The sequence below is a fragment of the Oncorhynchus masou genome, chromosome 25 (assembly GCF_036934945.1).
Source record: "Oncorhynchus masou masou isolate Uvic2021 chromosome 25, UVic_Omas_1.1, whole genome shotgun sequence".
Lineage (NCBI taxonomy): Eukaryota > Metazoa > Chordata > Actinopteri > Salmoniformes > Salmonidae > Oncorhynchus > Oncorhynchus masou.
The window spans coordinates 14166210-14188523 of NC_088236.1; the positions used below are offsets into that span (position 1 = coordinate 14166210).

Genomic DNA, 22314 nt, shown 5'->3' on the forward strand with positions numbered 1-22314 from the left:
TCTTCTTTTGGATCATCCAAATGCCCTCCAGCAAACTTCAGACGGGCCTGGACATGTACTGGCTTAAGCAGGGGGACACGTCTGGCACTGCAGGATTTGAGTCCCTGGCAGCGTAGTGTGTTACTGATGGTAGGCTTTGTTACTTTGGTCCCAGCTCTCTGCAGGTCATTCACTAGGTCCCCCCGTGTGGTTTTGGGATTTTTGCTCACCGTTCTTGTGATCATTTTGACCCCACGGGGTGAGATCTTGCGTGGAGCCCCAGATCGAGGGAGATTATCAGTGGTCTTTTATGTCTTCCATTTCCTAATAATTGCTCCCACAGTTGATGTCTTCAAACCAAGCTGCTTACCTATTGCAGATTCAGTCTTCCCAGCCTGGTGCAGGTCTACAATTTTGTTTCTGGTGTCCTTTGACAGCTCTTTGGTCTTGGCCATAGTGGAGTTTGGAGTGTGACTGTTTGAGGTTGTGGACAGGTGCCATTAATACAGGTAATGAGTGGAGGACAGAGGAGCCTCTTATTAAAGAAGTTGTTACAGGTCTGTGAGAGCCAGAAATCTTGCTATTTGTAGGTGACCAAATACTTATTTTCCACCATAATTTGCAAAGAAATTCATTAAAAATCCCACAATGTGATTTAGTTGAAGTGTACCTATGATGAGAATTACAGGCCTCTCTCATCTTCTTAAGTGGGAGAACTTGCACAATTGGTGGCTGACTAAATCATTTTTTGCCCCACTGTATGTACAACATAAATGCTATCCTCGCTACAGTGCATCCCAACATGAAGTTGAGCTGACTGACAGTATGACTAACAAAAACATAATTTCGTACAAGATGTACAAGCTATACATATCTCTTTCTCAGTCAGAAGGTTACCTGTCTTAGTGCCCCAATGCTCATCTCCAAGCCCCCAAATGACATCCTGTCCTACCCATATAGCGTTGAATGCCCCTGGGAATAGAGACGGGGTCCAGACTTACTCCTTACCATCGCCCCCTTTTCCCCTGGCGGTCCAGGCAATCCCATCTCACCACGGCCCCCCTGGAAAAACATATAGCACTGTAGTTTAGTTTATTATTAGCTGCGTTTGTTTCCCCTGGCGGTCTAGGCAATCCCATCTCCCCACCGTCCCCCTGGGAAAACCAACACAGCTATGAGGACCCTGCATCACATAGGTAGGACCAGGAGTTTTCCCTGTAGTTAGTTATGGTCAGGTCACAAAAAAGGTTTAAAAAATGATGATGCCATGGGAATACAGTTAGCAGGGCGGCAGGTAGCCTAGTGGTTAGAGTGTTGGACTCTAGTTTGAATCTCCAAACCGACAAAAATCTGTTGATGTGACCGTTGAGCAAGGCACTTAACCCTAATTGCTCACGATTCGCCGTTGATAATGGCAGACCCTGGCTGTGACCCCACTATCCGATGGTGTCTCAGTGGGATATGCAAAAAATACATTGCCAATTCATACGTGTTTTAACACACACTTGTTGCACGTGTGAAATAGGACAAATATAAGCACTCACCAAATTATTATTATAATGCACTTAATAATTCACATTTCCTGTTGCTGCAAGATTATTTTCTTTCTGTAGTCAATTGGTTCAAATTAAGATCCTACATCTGTAGTTGTAGCACAAGATATCTACAGGAAGCAAACCCAGCAGGCAAAACGGGTTGAAATGGCATAATTAATTTTGACCAGCTTACAAATGTTTGTAATAACGTCATTTCAACCATCTTTGCCCACTGGGAAAGTAGAGCAATAACAAATCTGAATCTTTCAATATGACCGAAACAACAGTTGAAAAGCCTTCCTGTAATGTCCAACGCAAAGATGCACAGCTAACCTTTTCTCCTGCGAGGCCAGGCTCCCCAACAGGGCCGATGAAACCCATCAGCCCCTGCAGAGACCAACACAGGAAAGCACACAGTCAAAGTCCTGTACTTACACCATGGCCTGCAGAGCAGTGGAGCAACAGCAAAACACACACGCATGGACATACGCAGTAAGAGAGAGAAAGACGCACACACACACAAACAGACACACATAAACAGACACACGCAGAGTGAAGTATAAACAAACAGAGAGCGAGAGAGAGGAGAGAGAAAAGCCTTTACCCTCTCGCCAAGCTTTCCGACCTCTCCAGTTATTCCGGTCTCGCCCTACAGCAGAATACCAAATTAGCATTTCAGAAAAAGATTCAAACCTTTTAAATTTCAGATCAGTCAGAGAGAACATGCTTAGTTAGAGGCCAGTCCCCCTGGTAATAGAAACGTGACATCTAATTTACACACAGTTCAAAGAGAGAGCGAGAGAGAGAGAGAGAGCAACACTGTAAACATATGTTTGCCATGCCAATAAAACATTTTGATTTGAATTGAGAAAGAGAGAGAGAGAGAGAGAGAGAGAGAGTGATAGACTCTGGCAGATGGATGGAGAGAGTGATAGATGGAGAGAGTGATAGACTCCGGCAGATGGATGTAAAGAGAGTGACAGAGAGAGTGATAGAGGGAGAGAGTGCTGTATGTGTAACTTTTACTGTTCATTTTTATTGTTTATTTCACTTTTGTATATTATCTACCTCACTTGCTTTGGCAATGTTAACAAGTTTCCCATGCCAATAAAGCCCCTTGAATTTAATTTAATTTAATTTAATTGAGAGAGAGTGATAGAGACAGAGAGTGATAGAGAAAGAGAGTGATAGAGAGAGTGATAGAGAGAGAGTGATAGAGAGTGATAGTGGGAGAGAGTGATAGAGGGAGAGAGTGATAGACGGAGAGAGTGATAGACTCCGGCAGATGGATGGAGAGAGAGTGATAGAGAGAAAAAGTGATCGAGAAAAAGAGTGATAGAGAGAGAGTGATAGACTCTGACAGATGGATGGAGAGAGTGATAGAGGGAGAGTGTGATAGAGAGAGAGTGATAGAGAAAGAGAGTGATAGAGACAGAGTGATAGACTCTGGTAGATTTATTGAGAGAGTGATAGAGAGAGTGAGTGATAGAGGGAGAGAGGGATGGAGAGAGAGTGATAATGAGATAGTGTTTGAGATAGAGAGAGTGATAGAGAGAGAGAGTGATAGAGAGTGATAGACTCTGGCAGATCGATGGAGAGATAGTGATAGAGAGAGTGATAGAGGGAGAGAGTGATAGAGAGAGAGGGTGATACAGAGGTGATAGAGTGAGAGCGTGATAGAGAGAGAGTGATAGAGAGTGATAGAGGGAGTGATAGAGCGCAATAGACTCTGGCAGATGGATTGATAGAGTGATAGAGAGAGTGAGTGAAAGAGAGAGAGAGTGATGGAGAGGGAGTGATAGAGAGGGTGTGAGAGGGAGAGAGTGATAGAGAGAGAGTGATAGAGCGAGATAGTGATAGACTCTGGCAGATGGATAGAGAGATAGTGAGAGAGAGAGATTGAGAGAGTGATAGAGAGAGAGAGTGTGTGATAGAGAGAGAGTGATAGAGGGGGAGAGTGCTGTATGTGTAATGTTTACTGTTCATTTTTATTGTTTATTTCACTTTTGTATATTATCTACCTCACTTGCTTTGGCAATGTTAACATGTTCCCATGCCAATAAAGCCCCTTGAATTTAATTTAATTTAATTTAATTGAGAGAGAGAGTGATAGAGGGAGAGAGTGATAGAGAGAGAGTGATAGAGAGAGAGAATAGAGTGATAGAGGGAGATTAATAGAGGGAGAGAGTGATAGAGAGAGTGATAGAGAGAGAGAGTGATAGAGAGAGAGTGATAGAAAGAGAGAGTGATATACTCTGGCAGATGGATGGAGAGATAGTGATAGAGAGAGAGAGGGAGAGAGAGAGAGTGTGAGAGAGAGAGTGATAGAGAGAGAGAGAGAGTGTGATAGAGAGAGAGTGATAGAGGGGGAGTGATAGAGGGAGAGAGTGCTGTATGTGTAATGTTTACTGTTCATTTTTATTGTTTATTTCACTTTTGTATATTATCTACCTCACTTGCTTTGGCAATGTTAACATGTTTCCCATGCCAATAAAGCCCCTTTAATTTAATTTAATTTAATTGAGAGAGAGAGTGATATAGACAGAGAGTGATAGAGAGAGAGTGATAGAGGGAGAGAGTGATAGAGATAGTGATAGAGAGAGAGTGATTGAGAGAGAGTGATAGAGAGAGAGTGATATACTGGCAGATGAATGGAGAGATAGTGATAGAGAGAGAGAGAGAGGGAGAGAGAGAGATAGTGATATATATATAGAGAGAGATAGAGTGATAGAGGGAGAGAGTGATAGAGAGAGAGTGATAGAGAGAGAGAGTGATAGAGAGAGAGAGTGATAGAGAGAGAGAGTGATAGAGAGAGAGTGTGATAGAGAGAGAGTGATAGAGAGAGAGTGATAGAGTGATAGAGAGAGATTGATAGAGGGAGAGAGTGATAGAGAGACAGAGTGATAGAGAGAGAGTGATAGAGGGAGAGCGTGCACGAGAGAGTGATAGAAAGAGAGAGTGATAGAGAGAGTGATAGTGGGAGAGAGTGAGAGTGATAGAGAGTAATAGACTCTGGCAGATGGATTGATAGAGTGATAGAGAGAGTGGGTGACAGAGGGAGAGAGTGAGAGAGAAAGAGTGATAGAGGGAGAGTGATGGAGAGAGAGTGATAGAGAGAGAGTGATAGAGGGAGAGCGTGATAGAGAGACAGGGTGACAGCGAGAGAGTGATAGAGGGAGAGAGTGATAGAGAGAGCGAGTGATAGAGAGAGAGTGATAGGGAGAGTGATAGAAAGAGAGAGTGATAGAGAGAGAGTGATAGAGAGAGATAGTGAGAGTGATAGAGGGAGAGAGTGATAGAGAGTGATAGAGGGAGAAAGTGATAGAGAGAGTGATAGTGGGAGAGAGCGATAGAGAGAGAGTGATAGAGAGAGAGTGATAGAGGGAGAGAGTGATAGGGAGAGAGAGAGTGATAGAGGGAGCGTGATGGAGAGAGAGTGATAGAGGGAGAGAGTGAAAGAGGGAGTGATAGAGTAATAGACTCTGGTAGATGGATTGATAGAGTGAGTGACAGAGGGAGAGAGTCAGAGTGATAGAGGGAGAAAGTGATGGAGAGAGAGTGAGAGGGAGAGAGTGATAGAAAGAGAGTGGTAGAGAGAGAGTGATAGTGGGAGAGAGTGAGAGTGATAGAGGGAGAGAGTGATAGAGGGAGAGAGTGATAGAGGGAGAGAGTGATAGGGAGAGAGAGAGTGATAGAGAGCGAATGATAGAGGGGGAGAATGATAGAGGGAGAGAGTGATAGAGAGAGAGTGATAGAAAGCGAGAGTAATAAAGGGGGATAGAGTGAGAGTGTGATAGAGAAAGTGACAGAGAGAGTGATAGAGGGAGAGAGAGAGTGATAGAGAAAGAGTGATAGAGAGTAATAGACTCTGGCAGATGGATTGATAGAGAGTGACAGAGGGACAGAGGGAGAGAGTGAGAGAGAAAGAGTGATAGAGGGAGCATGATGGAGAGAGAGTGATAGAGAGAGAGTGATAGAGGGAGAGCGTGATAGAGAGAGAGTGATGGAGGGAGAGAGTGATAGAGATAGTGATAGAAAGAGAGAGTGAGAGAGAGAGTGATAGAGAGAGACAGTGATAGAGAGAGAGTGATAGAGGGAGAGCGTGATAGAGAGAGAGCGATAGAGGGAGAGAGTGATAGAGAGAGAGTGATAGAAATTGAGATTGATAGAGAAAGTGTGATAGAGGGAGAGAGTGATAGAGTGAGAGTGCTAGAGGGAAAGAGTGATAGAGAGAGTGATAGAAATTGAGATTGATAGAGAAAGAGTGATAGAGGGAGAGAGTGATAGAGGGAGAGTGATAGAGGGAGAGAGTGATAGAGGGAGAGAGTTATAGAGAGAGAGAGTGATAGATAGAGAGTGATAGAGAGAGATTGATAGAGAGAGAGTGATAGAGAGAGATTGATAGAGAGAGAGAGTGATAGAGGGAGAGAGTTATAGAGAGACAGAGTGATAGAGAGAGAGTGATAGAGAGAGAGTGATAGAGGGAGAGCGTGCAAGAGAGAGTGATAGAAAGAGAGAGTGATAGAGAGAGAGTGATAGTGGGAGAGAGTGAGAGTGATAGAGGGAGAGAGTGATAGAGGGAGAGAGTGATAGAGGGAGAGAGTGATAGGGAGAGAGAGAGTGATAGAGGGAGCGTGATGGAGAGAGAGTGATAGAGGGAGAGAGTGAAAGAGGGAGTGATAGAGTAATAGACTCTGGTAGATGGATTGATAGAGTGAGTGACAGAGGGAGAGAGTCAGAGTGATAGAGGGAGAAAGTGATGGAGAGAGAGTGAGAGGGAGAGAGTGATAGAAAGAGAGTGATAGAGGGAGAGAGTGATAGGGAGAGAGAGTGATAGAGAGAAAGAGAGAGAGTGATAGAGAGAGAGTGATAGAGAGAGAGTGTGATAGAGAAACAAAGTGATAGAGAGAGAGAGTGATAGAGAAACAAAGTGATAGAGAGAGAGAGAGAGTGATAGACTCTGGCAGATGGATGGAGAGATAGTGATAGAGAGAGAGGGAGAGAGAGAGTGAGAGAGTGAGAGAGAGAGAGTGATAGAGAGCGAATGATAGAGGGGGAGAATGATAGAGGGAGAGAGTGATAGAGAGAGAGTGATAGAAAGCGAGAGTAATAAAGGGGGATATAGTGAGAGTGTGATAGAGAAAGTGACAGAGAGAGTGATAGAGGGAGAGAGAGAGTGATAGAGAGAGAGTGATAGAGAGTAATAGACTCTGGCAGATGGATTGATAGAGAGTGACAGAGGGACAGAGGGAGAGAGTGAGAGAGAAAGAGTGATAGAGGGAGCGTGATGGAGAGAGAGTGATAGAGAGAGAGTGATAGAGGGAGAGCGTGATAGAGAGAGAGTGATGGAGGGAGAGAGTGATAGAGATAGTGATAGAAAGAGAGAGTGAGAGAGAGAGTGATAGAGAGAGACAGTGATAGAGAGAGAGTGATAGAGGGAGAGAGTGATAGAGAGAGAGCGATAGAGGGAGAGAGTGATAGAGAGAGAGTGATAGAGAGAGAGTGATAGAAATTGAGATTGATAGAGAAAGAGTGATAGAGCGAGAGAGTGATAGAGGGAGAGTGCTAGAGGGAAAGAGTGATAGAGAGAGTGATAGAAATTGAGATTGATAGAGAAAGAGTGATAGAGGGAGAGAGTGATAGAGGGAGAGTGATAGAGGGAGAGAGTGATAGAGGGAGAGAGTTATAGAGAGAGAGAGTGATAGATAGAGAGTGATAGAGAGAGATTGATAGAGAGAGAGAGTGATAGAGGGAGAGAGTTATAGAGAGACAGAGTGATAGAGAGAGAGTGATAGAGAGAGAGTGATAGAGGGAGAGCGTGCAAGAGAGAGTGATAGAAAGAGAGAGCGATAGAGAGAGAGTGATAGTGGGAGAGAGTGAGAGTGATAGAGGGAGAGAGTGATAGAGAGAGAGTGATGGAGAGTAATAGACTCTGGCAGATGGATTGATAGAGTGAGAGAGAGTGAGTGACAGAGGGAGAGAGTGAGAGAGAAGAGTGATGGAGGGAGAGAGAGATAGTGAGAGTGATAGAAAGAGAGAGTGATAGAGGGAGAGAGTGATAGAGGGAGAGAGAGTGATAGAGAGAGTGATAGAGAGAATGATAGAGGGAGAGAGTGATAGTGGGAGAGAGTGATAGAGAGACAGAGTGATATAGAGAGAGTGATAGAGAGAGAGTGATATATAGAGAGAGTGATATAGGGAGAGAGTGATAGAGGGAGAGGGTGATAGAGGGAGAGTGTGATAGAGAGAGAGAGTGATAGAGAGAGAGTGATAGAGAGAGAGCGTGCACGAGAGAGTGATAGAAAGAGAGTGGTAGAGAGAGAGTGATAGTGGGAGAGAGTGAGAGTGATAGAGGGAGAGAGTGATAGAGGGAGAGAGTGATAGGGAGAGAGAGAGTGATAGAGGGAGCGTGATGGAGAGAGAGTGATAGAGAGAGAGTGATAGAGGGAGAGCGTGATAGAGAGAGAGTGATGGAGGGAGAGAGTGATAGAGTTAGTGATAGAAAGAGAGAGTGAGAGGGAGAGAGTGATAGAGGGAGAGAGTGATAGAGAAAGAGTGATAGAGGGAGAGCGTGATAGAGAGAGAGCGATAGAGGGAGAGAGTGATAGAGAGAGAGAGTGATAGAGAGAGAGTGATAGAAATTGAGATTGATAGAGAAAGAGTGATAGAGGGAGAGAGTGATAGAGGGAGAGTGCTAGAGGGAAAGAGTGATAGAGAGAGTGATAGAAATTGAGATTGATAGAGAAAGAGTGATAGAGGGAGAGAGTGATAGAGGGAGAGAGTGATAGAGGGAGAGAGTTATAGACAGAGAGAGTGATAGAGAGAGATTGATAGAGAGAGATTGATAGAGAGAGTGATAGAGGGAGAGAGTGATAGAGAGACAGAGTGATAGAGAGAGAGTGATAGAGGGAGAGCGTGCAAGAGATAGTGATAGAAAGAGAGAGTGATAGAGAGAGAGTGATAGTGGGAGAGAGTGAGAGTGATAGAGGGAGAGAGTGATAGAGAGAGAGTGATAGAGAGTAATAGACTCTGGCAGATGGATTGATAGAGTGAGAGAGAGTGAGTGTCTTTTCAAATCTTTTCAACATTTATATCAATGAATTAGCAGACATGTTGGACCAATCTCCAGCCCCAGGACTCACACTATTTGACACAGAGGTGAAATACCTGCTATATGCTGATGACGTGGTACTTCTATCACCAACCAAAGAAGGTCTTCAACAGAAAATTAATATTCTGGAGCAATATTGCCATAATTGGGCCCTGGCAGTAAATATACAAAAAACTAAAATCATGATTTTCCAAAAAAAAAACAGATCAGAAACACAAATATAATTCACCCTGAACAACACCTTAATTGAACACACAAAAAATTACACCTATCTTGGTCTGACCATATCTGCATCGGGAAACTTTAATATGGCAGTGAATGCACTCAAAGAAAAAGCCCGCAGAGCAATGTATGCAATAAAAATGAAATTATTCAAAATCAACATCCCAATTAGAATTTGGACTAAAATATTTGACAGTGTAATCCTACCAATAGCTCTTTATGGAAGTGAGGTTTGGGGGCCACTCAATAAACTGGACTTTAAAATGTGGGACAAACATCCAATTGAAGCCCTACATGCAGAATTCTGTCGGAAAATCCTACAAGTCCAGAGAAATACACCAACTAATGCATGTAGGGCAGAATTGGGCCGTTTTCCAGTAATAATGAAAATACAGAAAAGATCATTAAAATTTTGGCTACATCTGAATTCAAGTCCAAATTCAAGTCTGCAATTTAAATCACTTCAAACCCAAGAGCTGAGCCCAGAAAGAGAGCCCTCTTAGTCAGCTGGTGTTGGACCTCACCAACCAAGCTGACACCAGCACTGCTTCAAAAGAAAGAATTCCAATAAGCAAAATCATGAACCAATCAAAGGAATCATATTTACAACATTGGAAAAATGAAACAAAATCCCAAAGCCGACTAAATTGCTATCTGACCCTAAACAGAGAATATGAATTGGCTGATTATCTCTACTCTGTCAGAGATACGAAGCAGAGACAGATCCTTACCAAGTACAGGCTGAGTGACCACCGATTGGCAATAGAAACCGGCAGACATAAAAAGACATGGCTACCCAAAGAGGAGCGTGTATGTGGTCACTGCATAACAGGGGAGGTAGAGACAGAGATGCACTTTCTCCTTTACTGTGATAAATATTCCTCACAAAGAGATTCATTATTCACAGAAATTACTAAACATATTCCAAATTTTTACAAATTGAACCCAGAGGAAAAACTAAGAATACTCATGGGCGAAGGAGCAATGGCTCCTCTTGCAGCCAAATATGTATTTTCCTGCCATAGCCTGAGGGACACTGAATAATAACATCTGCATAGTAAGCAGTAACTTAATTGTTATTGCTATTATTGTTATTACTGTAATTATTATTATTTTTGTATTTAATTTTGTATTATTATTTACTACACTTTTATATTTTATATTTGCTATCATTTAGAATTTTGTTACAATGTATATTGTATACATTGTTGCTTTGGCAATATTGACACAATGTTTTTCATGCCAATAAAGCAGCTTGAATTTGAATTTGAATTTGAATTTCAGTGACAGAGGGAGAGAGTGAGAGAGAAGAGTGATGGAGGGAGAGAGAGATAGTGAGAGTGATAGAAAGAGAGAGTGATAGAGGGAGAGAGAGTGATAGAGAGAGTGATAGAGAGAATGATAGAGGGAGAGAGTGATAGTGGGAGAGAGTGATAGAGAGACAGAGTGATAGAGAGAGAGTGATAGAGAGAGAGAGTGATATAGAGAGAGAGCGATATAGGGAGAGAGTGATAGAGGGAGAGAGTGATAGAGAGAGAGTGATAGAGGGAGAGTGTGATAGAGAGAGAGAGTGATAGAGAGAGAGTGATAGAGAGAGAGCGTGCACGAGAGAGTGATAGAAAGAGAGTGGTAGAGAGAGAGTGATAGTGGGAGAGAGTGAGAGTGATAGAGGGAGAGAGTGATAGAGGGTGAGAGTGATAGAGAGAGAGAGTGATAGAGGGAGAGAGTGAGAGAGAAAGAGTGATAGAGGGAGAGAGTGATGGAGAGAGAGTGATAGAGGGAGAGCGTGATAGAGAGACAGGGTGATAGAGAGAGAGTGATAGAGGGAGAGAGTGATAGAGAGAGCAAGTGATAGAGAGAGAGTGATAGAGAGAGTGATAGAAAGAGAGAGTGATAGAGGGAGAGAGTGATAGAGAGTGATAGAGGGAGAAAGTGATAGAGAGTAATAGACTCTAGCAGATGGATTGCTATAGTGATAGAGAGAGTGAGTGACAGAGGGAGAGAGTGAGAGAGAAAGAGTGATAGAGAGAGTGATAGATAGAGTGATAAAGAGAGAGTGATAGAGAGAAAGTGATAGAGAGAGAGTGATAGAGAGACAGGGTGATAGCGAGAGAGTGATAGAGGGAGAGAGTGATAGAGAGAGAGTGATAGAGAGACAGGGTGATAGAGAGACAGGGTGATAGCGAGAGAGTGATAGAGGGAGAGAGTGATAGAGAGAGCTAGTGATAGAGAGAGAGAGTGATAGAGAGAGATAGTGAGAGTGATAGAGGGAGAAAGTGATAGAGAGCGATAGAGGGAGAACGTGATAGAGACAGTGATAGTGGGAGAGAGTGATAGAGAGAGAGTGAAAGAGAGAGAGAGAGTGATAGAGGGAGAGAGTGAGAGAGTGATAGAGAGAGAGAGTGATAGAGGGAGAGTGTGATAGAGAGAGAGTGATAGAGTGAGAGTGAAAGAGGGAGAGAGTGATAGAGAGAGAGTGTGATGGAGGGAGAGAGTGATAGAGAGAGAGAGAGTGATAGAGAGTGATAGAGAGAGAGTGATAGAAGGAGAGAGTGATAGAGGGAGTGTGAGAGAGAGAGAGTGATAGAGAGAGAGTGATAGAGAGAGAGTGATAGACAGTAATAGACTCTAGCAGATGGATTGATAGAGTGATAGAGAGAGTGAGTGACAGAGGGAGAGAGTGGGAGAGAAAGAGTGATAGAGAGAGTGATAGAGAGAGAGAGTGATAGAGAGAGAGTGATAGAGAGAGAGTGATAAAGGGGTGATAGAGTGAGAGCGTGATAGAGAGAGTGATAGAGAGAGTGATAGAGAGAGAGTGATAGAGAGAGAGTGATAGAGGGAGTGATAGAGAGAGAGTGATAGAGGGAGAGAGTGATAGAGAGAGAGTGATAGAGAGAGAGTGATAGAGGGAGAGCGTGATTGAGAGAGAGTGTGATAGAGAGAGAGAGTGATAGAGAGAGAGTGATAGAGGGAGAGAGTGATAGAGAGAGAGTGATAGAGGGAGAGTGTGATAGAGAGAGAGGGTGATAGAGAGAGAGTGATAGAGAGAGAGAGTGATAGAGAGAGTGATAGATAGAGTGAGAGTGAAAGAGGGAGAGAGTGATAGAGAGAGAGAGAGAGAGAGAGTGATGGAGGGAGAGAGTGATAGAGAGAGAGAGAGAGTGATAGAGAGAGTGATAGAAGGAGAGAGTGATAGAGGGAGTGTGTGAGAGAGAGAGTGATAGAGAGACAGGGTGATAGAGAGACAGGGTGATAGCGAGAGAGTGATAGAGGGAGAGAGTGATAGAGAGAGCTAGTGATAGAGAGAGAGAGTGATAGAGAGAGATAGTGAGAGTGATAGAGGGAGAAAGTGATAGAGAGCGATAGAGGGAGAACGTGATAGAGACAGTGATAGTGGGAGAGAGTGATAGAGAGAGAGTGATAGAGAGAGAGTGATAGAGGGAGAGAGAGAGAGAGTGATAGAGAGAGAGAGTGATAGAGGGAGAGTGTGATAGAGAGAGAGTGATAGAGTGAGAGTGATAGAGGGAGAGAGTGATAGAGAGAGAGTGTGATGGAGGGAGAGAGTGATAGAGAGAGAGAGAGTGATAGAGAGTGATAGAGAGAGAGTGATAGAAGGAGAGAGTGATAGAGGGAGTGTGAGAGAGAGAGAGTGATAGAGAGAGAGTGATAGAGAGAGAGTGATAGACAGTAATAGACTCTAGCAGATGGATTGATAGAGTGATAGAGAGAGTGAGTGACAGAGGGAGAGAGTGGGAGAGAAAGAGTGATAGAGAGAGTGATAGAGAGAGAGAGTGATAGAGAGAGAGTGATAGAGGGAGAGTGATAAAGGGGTGATAGAGTGAGAGCGTGATAGAGAGAGTGATAGAGAGAGTGATAGAGAGAGAGTGATAGAGAGAGAGAGTGATAGAGGAGAGTGATAGAGAGAGAGTGATAGAGGGAGAGAGTGATAGAGAGAGTGATAGAGAGTGATAGAGGAGAGCGTGATTGAGAGAGAGTGTGATAGAGAGAGAGAGTGATAGAGAGAGAGTGATAGAGGGAGAGAGTGATAGAGAGAGAGTGATAGAGGGAGAGTGTGATAGAGAGAGAGGGTGATAGAGAGAGAGTGATAGAGAGAGAGAGTGATAGAGAGAGTGATAGATAGAGTGAGAGTGAAAGAGGGAGAGAGTGATAGAGAGAGAGAGAGAGTGATGGAGGGAGAGAGTGATAGAGAGAGAGAGAGTGATAGAGAGAGTGATAGAAGGAGAGAGTGATAGAGGGAGTGTGTGAGAGAGAGAGTGATAGAGAGAGAGTGATAGAGAGAGAGTGATAGAGAGTAATAGTCTCTAGCAGATGGATTGATAGAGTGATAGAGAGAGTGAGTGACAGAGGGAGAGAGTGAGAGAGAAAGAGTGATAGAGAGAGTGATAGAGAGAGAGTGATAGAGAGAGAGTGATAGAGAGAGAGTGATAAAGGGGTGATAGAGTGAGAGAGTGATAGAGAGAGAGTGATAGAGAGAGTGTGATAGAGAGACAGAGTGATAGAGAGAGAATGATAGAGAGAGAGAGTGATAGAGGGAGAGCGTGCTAGAGAGAGTGATAGAAGGAGAGAGTGATATAGAGAGAGTGATAGAGAGAGAGTGAGAGTGATAGAGGGAGAGATTGATAGAGAGAGAGAGAGTGATAGAGGGAGAGAGTGATTTAGGGAGAGAGTGATTTAGGGAGAGAGTGAAAGAGAGACAGAGTGAAAGAGGGAGAGCATGCTAGAGAGAGTGATAGAAAGAGAGAGTGAAAGAGAGAGAGTGATAGTGGGATAGAGTGATAGAGAGAGAGTGAGAGTGATAGAGGGAGAGAGTGATAGAGAGAGAGTGTGATAGATAGAGAGTGATAGAGCGATTGATAGAGAGAGTGATAGAGGGAGTGTGTGATAGAGAGAGTGATAGAGAGAGAGAGTGATAGAGAGAGAGTGATAGAGGGAGAGAGTGATATAGAGAGCATGATAGAGAGAGAGTGATAGAGGGGTAGAGTGATAGAGAGATAGAGGGAGAGAGTGATAGAGGGACAGAGTGATAGAGAGAGAGAGAGTGATAGAGGGAGAGAGTGATAGAGAGACAGAGTGATAGAGAGAGAGTGATAGAAAGAGAGAATGATAGAGGGAGAGTGATAGAGCGAGAGTGATAGAGGGAAATTGATAGAGAGAGTGATAGAGAGAAAGCGATAGAGAGAGAGTGTTAGAGGGAGAGAGTGATAGAGAGACAGAGTGATAGAGAGAGAATGATAGAGAGAGAGTGATAGAGAGAGAGTGATAGAGAGAGAGTGTTAGAGGGAGAGCGTGCTAGAGAGAGTGATTGAAAGAGAGTGTGATAGAGAGAGAGTGATAGAGGGAGAGAGTGATAGAGAGAGAGTGAGAGTGATAGAGGGAGAGAGTGATAGAGAGAGAGAGTGATAGAGGGAGAGTGAAAGAGGGAGGGAGTGATAGAGAGAGAGAGAGTGATAGAGGGAGAGAGTGATAGAGAGAGAGTGAGAGTGATAGAGGGAGAGAGTGATAGAGAGAGAGAGTGATAGAGGGAGAGTGAAAGAGGGATGGAGTGATAGAGAGAGAGTGATAGAGAGACAGAGTGATAGAGAGACAGAGTGATAGAGAGAGAGTGATAGAGGGAGAGAGTGATAGAGGGAGTGATAGAGGGAGAGAGAGTGATAGAGTGAGTGATAGAGAGAGAGAGTGATAGAGAGAGAGTGATAGAGAGAGAGTGATAGAAAGAGAGAGTGATAGAGAGAGAGTGATAGAAATTGAGATTGATAGAGAGAGTGATAGAGGGAGAGAGTTATAGAGAGAGAGTGATAGAGAGAGAGGAATAGAGAGAGAGTGACGGAGGGAGAGAGTGATAGACAGACAGCATGATAGAGAGAGAGATAGAGAGAGAGTGATAGAGGGAGAGAGTGATAGAGAGAGAGTGATAGAGAGACAGAGTGATAGAGAGAGAGAGTGATAGAGAGACAGAGTGATAGCGAGAGAGTGATAGAGAGAGAGTGATAGAGAGAGAGAGAGTGATAGAGGGAGAGAGTGATAGAGAGACAGAGTGATAGAGAGTGATAGAGACAGAGTGATAGAGAGTGATAGAGAGAGAGAGTGATAGAGAGAGAGAGTGATAGAGAGAGAGTGATAGAGAGAGAGTGATAGAGGGAGAGAGTGATAGAGAGACAGAGTGATAGAGAGAGATAGAGACAGAGTGATAGAGATTGATATAGTGATAGAGAGACAGAGTGATAGCGAGAGAGTGATAGAGAGAGAGTGATAGAGAGAGAGAGAGTGATAGAGGGAGAGAGTGATAGAGAGACAGAGTGATAGAGAGTGATAGAGACAGAGTGATAGAGGGAGAGAGTGATAGAGAGACAGAGTGATAGAGAGAGCGTGATAGAGAGAGAGTGATAGAGGGAGAGAGTGATAGAGAGACAGAGTGATAGAGAGTGATAGAGACAGAGTGATAGAGGGAGAGAGTGATAGAGAGACAGAGTGATAGAGAGAGCGTGATAGAGAGACAGAGTGGTAGAGAGAGAGTGATAGACTCCGGCTGATGGATGGAGAGAGAGTGATCGAGGGAGAGAGCGATAGAGAGACAGAGTGAAAGAGAGACAGAGTGATAGAGGGAGAGCATGCTAGAGAGAGTGATAGAAAGAGAGAGTGATAGAGAGAGAGAGTGATAGTGGGATAGAGTGATAGAGAGAGAGTGAGAGTGATAGAGGGAGAGAGTGATAGAGAGAGAGATTGATAGAGAGAGTGATAGAGGGAGTGTGTGATAGAGAGAGTGATAGAGAGAGAGTGATAGAGAGAGAGTGATAGAGGGAGAGAGTGATATAGAGAGCATGATAGAGAGAGAGTGATAGAGGGATAGAGTGATAGAGAGATAGAGGGAGAGAGTGATAGAGGGACAGAGTGATAGAGAGAGAGAGTGATAGAGGGAGAGAGTGATCGAGGGAGAGAGTGATAGAGAGAGAGTGATAGAAAGAGAGAGTGATAGAGGGAGAGTGATAGAGGGAAATTGATAGAGAGAGTGATAGAGGGAGAGAGTGATAGAGAGAGAGTGATAGAGAGAAAGCGATAGAGAGAGAGAGTGTTAGAGGGAGAGAGTGATAGAGAAACAGATTGATAGAGAGAGAATGATAGAGAGAGAGTGATAGAGAGAGAGTGATAGAGAGAGAGTGATAGAGGGAGACAGTGATTGAAAGAGAGTGTGATAGAGAGAGAGTGATAGAGAGAGAGAGTGATAGAGGGAGAGAGTGATAGAGCGAGAGAGTGATAGAGGGATAAAGAGGGAGGGAGTGATAGAGAGAGAGAGTGATAGAGGGAGAGTGAAAGAGGGAGGGAGTGATAGAGAGAGAGTGATAGAGGGAGAGAGTGATAGAGAGAGAGAGTGATAGAGGGAGAGTGAAAGAGGGAGGGAGTGATAGACAGACAGCATGATAGAGAGAGAAATAGAGAGAGAGTGATAGAGGGAGAGAGTGATAGAGAGACAGAGTGATAGAGAGAGAGTGATAGAGACAGAGTGATAGAGGGAGAGAGTGATAGAGAGACAGTGATAGAGAGAGCGTGATAGAGAGACAGAGTGGTAGAGAGAGTGATAGACTCCGGCAGATGGATGGAGAGAGAGTGATCGAGGGAGAGAGCGATAGAGAGAGAGTGATAGAGGGAGAGAGTGATAGATAGAGAGAGTGACAGAGGGAGAGTGATAGAGGGAGAGTGATAGAGAGAGAGTGATAGAGGGAGAGAGTGATAGAGAGACAGAGTGATAGAGAGACAGAGTGATAGAGAGAGGGTGATAGAGAGAGAGTGATAGAGAGAGAGTGAAAGAGAGACAGAGTGATAGAGACAGAGTGATAGAGAGAGAGTGATAGAGAGAGAGAGTGATAGAGAGAGAGTGATAGAGAGAGAGTGAAAGAGAGAGAGAGTGATGGAGAGGGAGTGATAGAGAGAGTGATAGAGAGAGAGTGAAAGAGAGAGAGAGTGATGGAGAGGGAGTGATAGAGAGAGTGATAGAGGGACAGTGTGCTAGAGAGAGTGATAGAAAGAGAAATTGATAGAGAGAGAGTTAAAGAGAGAGAGAGAGTAGTAGAGGGAGAGAGTGATAGAGATAGAGAGTGATAGAGAGAGAGTGATAGAGAGAGAGTGATAGAGATAGTTATAGAAAGAGAGAGTGACAGAGAGAGAGAGTGATAGAAATTGAGATTGATAGAGAGAGTGATAGAGGGAGAGAGTGATAGAGAGAGAGTGATAGAGAGAGAGTAATAGAGAGAGAGTGATAGTGAGAGTGATGGGGGGAGAGAGTGATAGACAGACAGCGTGATAGAGAGAGAGAGATAGAGAGAGAGTGATAGAGAGAGAGAGTGATAGAGAGAGAGTGATAGAGGGAGAGAGTGATAGAGAGACAGAGTGATAGAGAGAGAGTGATAGAGGGAGAGAGTGATAGAGAGACAGAGTGATAGAGAGAGAGTGAAAGAGAGACAGGGTGATAGAGAGAGAGTGATAGAGAGAGAGTAATAGAGAGAGAGTGATAGTGAGAGTGATGGAGGGAGAGAGTATTAGAGAGAGAGTGATAGAGAGAGTGTAATAGAGAGAGAGTGATAGTGAGAGTGATGGAGGGAGATAGTGATAGACAGACAGCGTGATAGAGAGAGAGAGATAGAGAGAGAGTGATAGAGGGAGAGAGTGATAGAGAGAGAGAGTGATAGAGAGAGAGTGATAGAGGGAGAGAGTGATAGAGAGACAGAGTGATAGAGAGAGAGTGATAGAGGGAGAGAGTGATAGAGAGACAGAGTGATAGAGAGAGAGTGATAGAGAGACAGAGTGATAGAGGGAGAGAGTGATAGAGAGACAGAGTGATAGAGAGAGAGTGATAGAGACAGAGTGATAGAGGGAGAGAGTGATAGAGAGACAGAGTGATAGAGAGAGCGTGATAGAGAGACAGAGTGGTAGAAAGAGAGTGATAGACTCCGGCAGATGGATGGAGAGAGAGTGATAGAGGGAGAGAGTGATAGAGAGAGAGAGTGATAGAGGGAGAGAGTGATAGAGAGAGAGTGATAGAGGGAGAGTGACAGAGGGAGAGTGACAGAGGGAGAGTGATAGAGAGAGAGTGATAGAGGGAGAGAGTGATAGAGAGAGAGAGTGATAGAGAGAGAGTGATAGAGGGAGAGAGTGATAGAGAGATAGAGTGATAGAGAGACCGAGTGATAGAGAGAGAGTTATAGAGACAGAGTGATAGAGGGAGAGAGTGATAGAGAGACAGAGTGATAGAGAGAGCGTGATAGAGAGACAGAGTGGTAGAAAGAGAGTGATAGACTCCGGCAGATGGATGGAGAGAGAGTGATCGAGGGAGAGAGCAATAGAGAGAGAGAGTGATAGAGGGAGAGAGTGATAGAGAGAGAGAGTGACAGAGGGAGAGTGATAGAGGGAGAGTGATAGAGAGAGAGTGATAGAGGGAGAGAGTGATAGAGAGACAGAGTGATAGAGAGACAGAGTGATAGAGAGACAGAGTGATAGAGAGAGGGTGATAGAGAGAGAGAGTGATAGAGAGAGAGTGATTGAGAGAGAGTGATAGAGAGAGAGTGAAAGAGAGAGAGAGTGATAGAGAGACAGAGTGATAGAGAGAGTGATAGAGAGAGAGTGATAGAGAGAGAGTGATATAGAGAGTGTGAAAGAGAGAGAGAGTGATGGAGAGGGAGTGATAGAGAGAGTGATAGAGGGACAGTGTGCTAGAGAGAGTGATAGAAATAGAGAGTGATAGAGAGAGAGTGATAGAGAGAGAGTGATAGAGGGAGAGAGTGATAGAGGGAGAGAGTGATAGAGAGACAGAGTGAAAGAGAGAGTGATAGAGAGAGAGTGATAGAGAGAGAGTGATAGAGGGAGAGAGTGATAGAGATAGAGAGTGATAGAGAGACAGAGTGAAAGAGAGAGTGATAGAGAGAGAGTGATAGAGTGAGAGATTGATAGAGAGAGAGTGATAGAGAGAGAGTGATAGAGAGAGAGTGTTCCCACGAGAAAAGGGCAACCAGTGAGGAACAAACACCATTGTAAATACAACCCATATCTATGCTTATTTATTTTATCTTGTGTCCTTTCAAATTTGTACCTTGTAAAAACACTGTATATATATATATATAATATGACATTTTCAATGTCTTTATTGTTTTGAAACTTCTGTATGTGTGATGTCTACTGTTAATTTTTATTGTTTACCTTACTTGCTTTGGCAATGTTAACACATGTTTCCCATGCCAATAAAGCCCCTTGAATTGAATTGAGTGATAGAGAGAAAGAGAGTGATAGAAAGAAAGAGAGTGATAGAGAGAGAGTGGTAGAGAGAGCGATAGCGAGAGAATGATAGAGAGAGAGTGATAGACTCCGGCAGATGGATGGTGCATTACATTAATAGAATCTGACCTTCAGTCCTTCGGGACCTGTTTTCCCTGGGAATCCCTGCCTTCCAGGTCTGCCCTGAACAGAAAACATACATGAGCCATAGTACTGAACCTCATCAAACAGTAAAGTAGAATCATCATCTGCCCTAAAGATAACCGTCCTAGTACCATAACCCACCCGCCACCACACTAACAAACCTACAGACAGAATACTGTCTTTTGATTGGACGTATGGGTTACAACAATACAACACTCAAAAACATTAAAACGTTTAAGAGCACCAACAAAGCACTCGGCTTTCACACTCATTTTGTGGAATGTCTTCTGTTATTGTCAAAGTTTTAATTTATGCCTGAAAAAGATGTGCTACTTTTGTTGGCTTTTCCTGGCAAAGAAGAGAAAGGTCACTGTCCCTCTCTATATTATTCAAAGGCCCAAATCCATCAATAATGGAACCGAGAATTTAGCTCACTAACGCATTAGTAAAACATCATTGGATCTAATGTGTTATATTGAATCACTATTTTCAATGAGTTGTGGTGTCTGTCTTTCGGAGATGGCCGTTTGGAATACTCTGTTCTTTAATGTGCTTCGCCATCTGTATGAGAGAGTAGAACTGGATTAGGGCTCTGCTGTTGTTGGATTTGATTACGGCTCTGCTACTGTTGAACTGGATTAGGGCTCTGCTGTTGTTGAAATGGATTAGGGCTCTGCTGTTGTTGAACTGGATTAGAGCTCTGCTGTTGTTGAACTGGATTAGAGCTCTGCTGTTGTTGAACTGGATTAGGTCTCTGCTACTGTTGAACTGGATTAGGGCTCTGCTATTGTTGGACTTGATTAGGGCTCTGCTACTGTTGAAATGGATTAGGGCTCTGCTACTGTTGAACTGGATTAGGGCTCTGCTGTTGTTGAACTGGATTAGGGCTCTGCTGTTGTTGAACTGGATTAGAGCTCTGCTGTTGTTGAACTGGATTAGGGCTCTGCTATTGTTGGACTTGATTAGGGCTCTGCTACTGTTGAACTGGATTAGGGCTCTGCTACTGTTGAACTGGATTAGGGCTCTGCTGTTGTTGAACTGGATTAGGGCTCTGCTGTTGTTGAACTTGATTAGAGCTTTGCTGTTGTTGAACTGGATTAGGGCTCTGCTATTGTTGGACTGGATTAGGGCTCTGCTAATGGTGAACTCGATTAGAGCTCTGCTATTGTTGAATTTGATTAGAGCTATGTTATTGTTGAACTGGATTAGAGCTCTGCTATTGTTGAACTGGATAAATGCTCTGCTATTGTTGAACTGGATAAATGCTCTGCTATTGTTGAACTGGATTAGAGCTCTGCTGTTGTTGAACTGGATAAATGCTCTGCAATTTTTGAACTGGAATTTTGCTCTGCTGTTGTTGAACTGGATTAGGGCTCTGCTATTGTTGGACTTGATTGGTGCTCTGCTATTGTTGAACTGGATTAGTGCTCTGCTGTTGTTGAACTGGATTAGAGCTTTGCTATTGTAGAACTGGATAAATGCTCTGCTAACTAGAGTGATATATTGACATGTATTGTTGAATTTGGGTCGACTCCAGACTAACTCTTTATTTAGTCTATAATGGATGCAAATGGGAAGTCTCTGTAGGAAGATGCATTATGATGGAATCCAAGGCCAGGCTACTCACTGACACAATCCGAAAAAAGGTCTGAATTTCAGAGCTCGTTTACCGGATCTAGGAGAGAGAAAGCCTGCATCCCAAATGACACCCTATTCCCTACACAACTTTAGACCAGAGCTCTATGGGCGCTAGTCAAAAGTAGTTCACTATATAGGGAATGAGGTGCTATTTGGGATGCAACCATAGTCTATCCTCATAGATATCCAGATGTTTAGGATTATTAAGAGTAAGGAATGGAGGATATGTCCATCTATGGTGGAGGACAAGCTCACAAAATATTAGGCAAGGGAAACAGAGAGCCATTCCAAGCCGTTTTATAAATTGATTTTTCAGTATTTTTAATGAAGCATTAACATTTACTTCCAGTGTTTAGCAAAATGGCCACTCTCCAAAAGTAACATCTTAAAAATGAATGCAGTAAGTAGATATTTGGACAGTTTTCATAATAGTCCTACTAACTGGGCTAACTGCCTACGGACGGAAATGAATGGCTTTATTTTCATTGGTTCAAAACCAGAAATCTTAGTTTTTTTATATAAGCCTATCTCATCCCAGGCTGTTGTCTTTGTATAACAGATGAGCACCATGTGGAGATGTGGCCGAGCACAGCAGTTTTACTAACCAAACTCATGCCACAAATGCACAATAAGCAGTCAGCCATATATCAAAATAGATTTTCTGCACAATAGAGTGACAACACTGCCAAGAGCTAACGGTATATAGCTAACCATATCATAGTGATTCAGCTGGATTTAAACACCAACTGAAGCAAATTGCTTCCCTCTCTGAAGGTTCCTGGTTATGAAACAGGCTTTGGGATGGTGAGAGGTGAACATTTGGGGATTTTCATGTGCTGAGTGACCTATATTGTATTTTTGGACTTCCTTGTTTTGTTTGTTTTGGTTTTGAGCTGTCCAATCAGCGCTCACCTCCGGTCCTGTAGGTCCAGGTGGTCCAAGTGGCCCCTCATCGCCCTGGAAAACAATATGGAGACAGAGGGTCAAGACAGGGACAAAACCCCTTTGCACCATCACTGGACTATGCGGAAACGCTAGATCATTGCTGTCATATATCTTACATACAGTACATACTATATACATAGAGAGCCTGGGTCTTGACATGTAATGAATACGTCAAGCATTGTTTTATGTAGTAAACTAAAGACCACCTCTAGTCCAGCTGTTCCTCTGAGCCCTGGTAAACCTCTGTTTCCTGGCTTCCCCTGAGAAGAATGATACAGGACGTTAGATTGTGTACGGACCCCATGTTGCTGTCCATGGAGCACTGGCAGTCCGACAGCACTGGTCCCCAGCGTTCCCCACGCGATCCAGAAAGGACTTCTAAGGTCCATGGACCTGCTCCTTGCCAACCACTGGTCTTTGTATTCACTAAAAACCAACTAAACCTCTCACAGCACTAAA

General features: G+C 43.6%; 1 protein-coding gene across 3 annotated transcripts in view; it reads right to left on the reverse strand.

Annotated features, from left to right (window-relative positions):
• Nucleotides 1-22314, reverse strand: part of LOC135513807 (collagen alpha-1(XXVII) chain B-like) — a 113759-nt gene that overhangs the window by 30808 nt on the left and 60637 nt on the right. For all 3 annotated transcript variants that reach the window (XM_064936746.1, XM_064936748.1, XM_064936747.1), the window contains exons 21-26: nucleotides 22062-22115; nucleotides 21823-21867; nucleotides 19258-19311; nucleotides 2119-2163; nucleotides 1848-1901; nucleotides 988-1041 (exon numbers count right to left, since the gene is read on the reverse strand). In XM_064936746.1, coding sequence (XP_064792818.1) covers nucleotides 988-1041; nucleotides 1848-1901; nucleotides 2119-2163; nucleotides 19258-19311; nucleotides 21823-21867; nucleotides 22062-22115 — 306 coding nt within the window. The remainder of the gene's footprint in view (nucleotides 1-987; nucleotides 1042-1847; nucleotides 1902-2118; nucleotides 2164-19257; nucleotides 19312-21822; nucleotides 21868-22061; nucleotides 22116-22314) is intronic.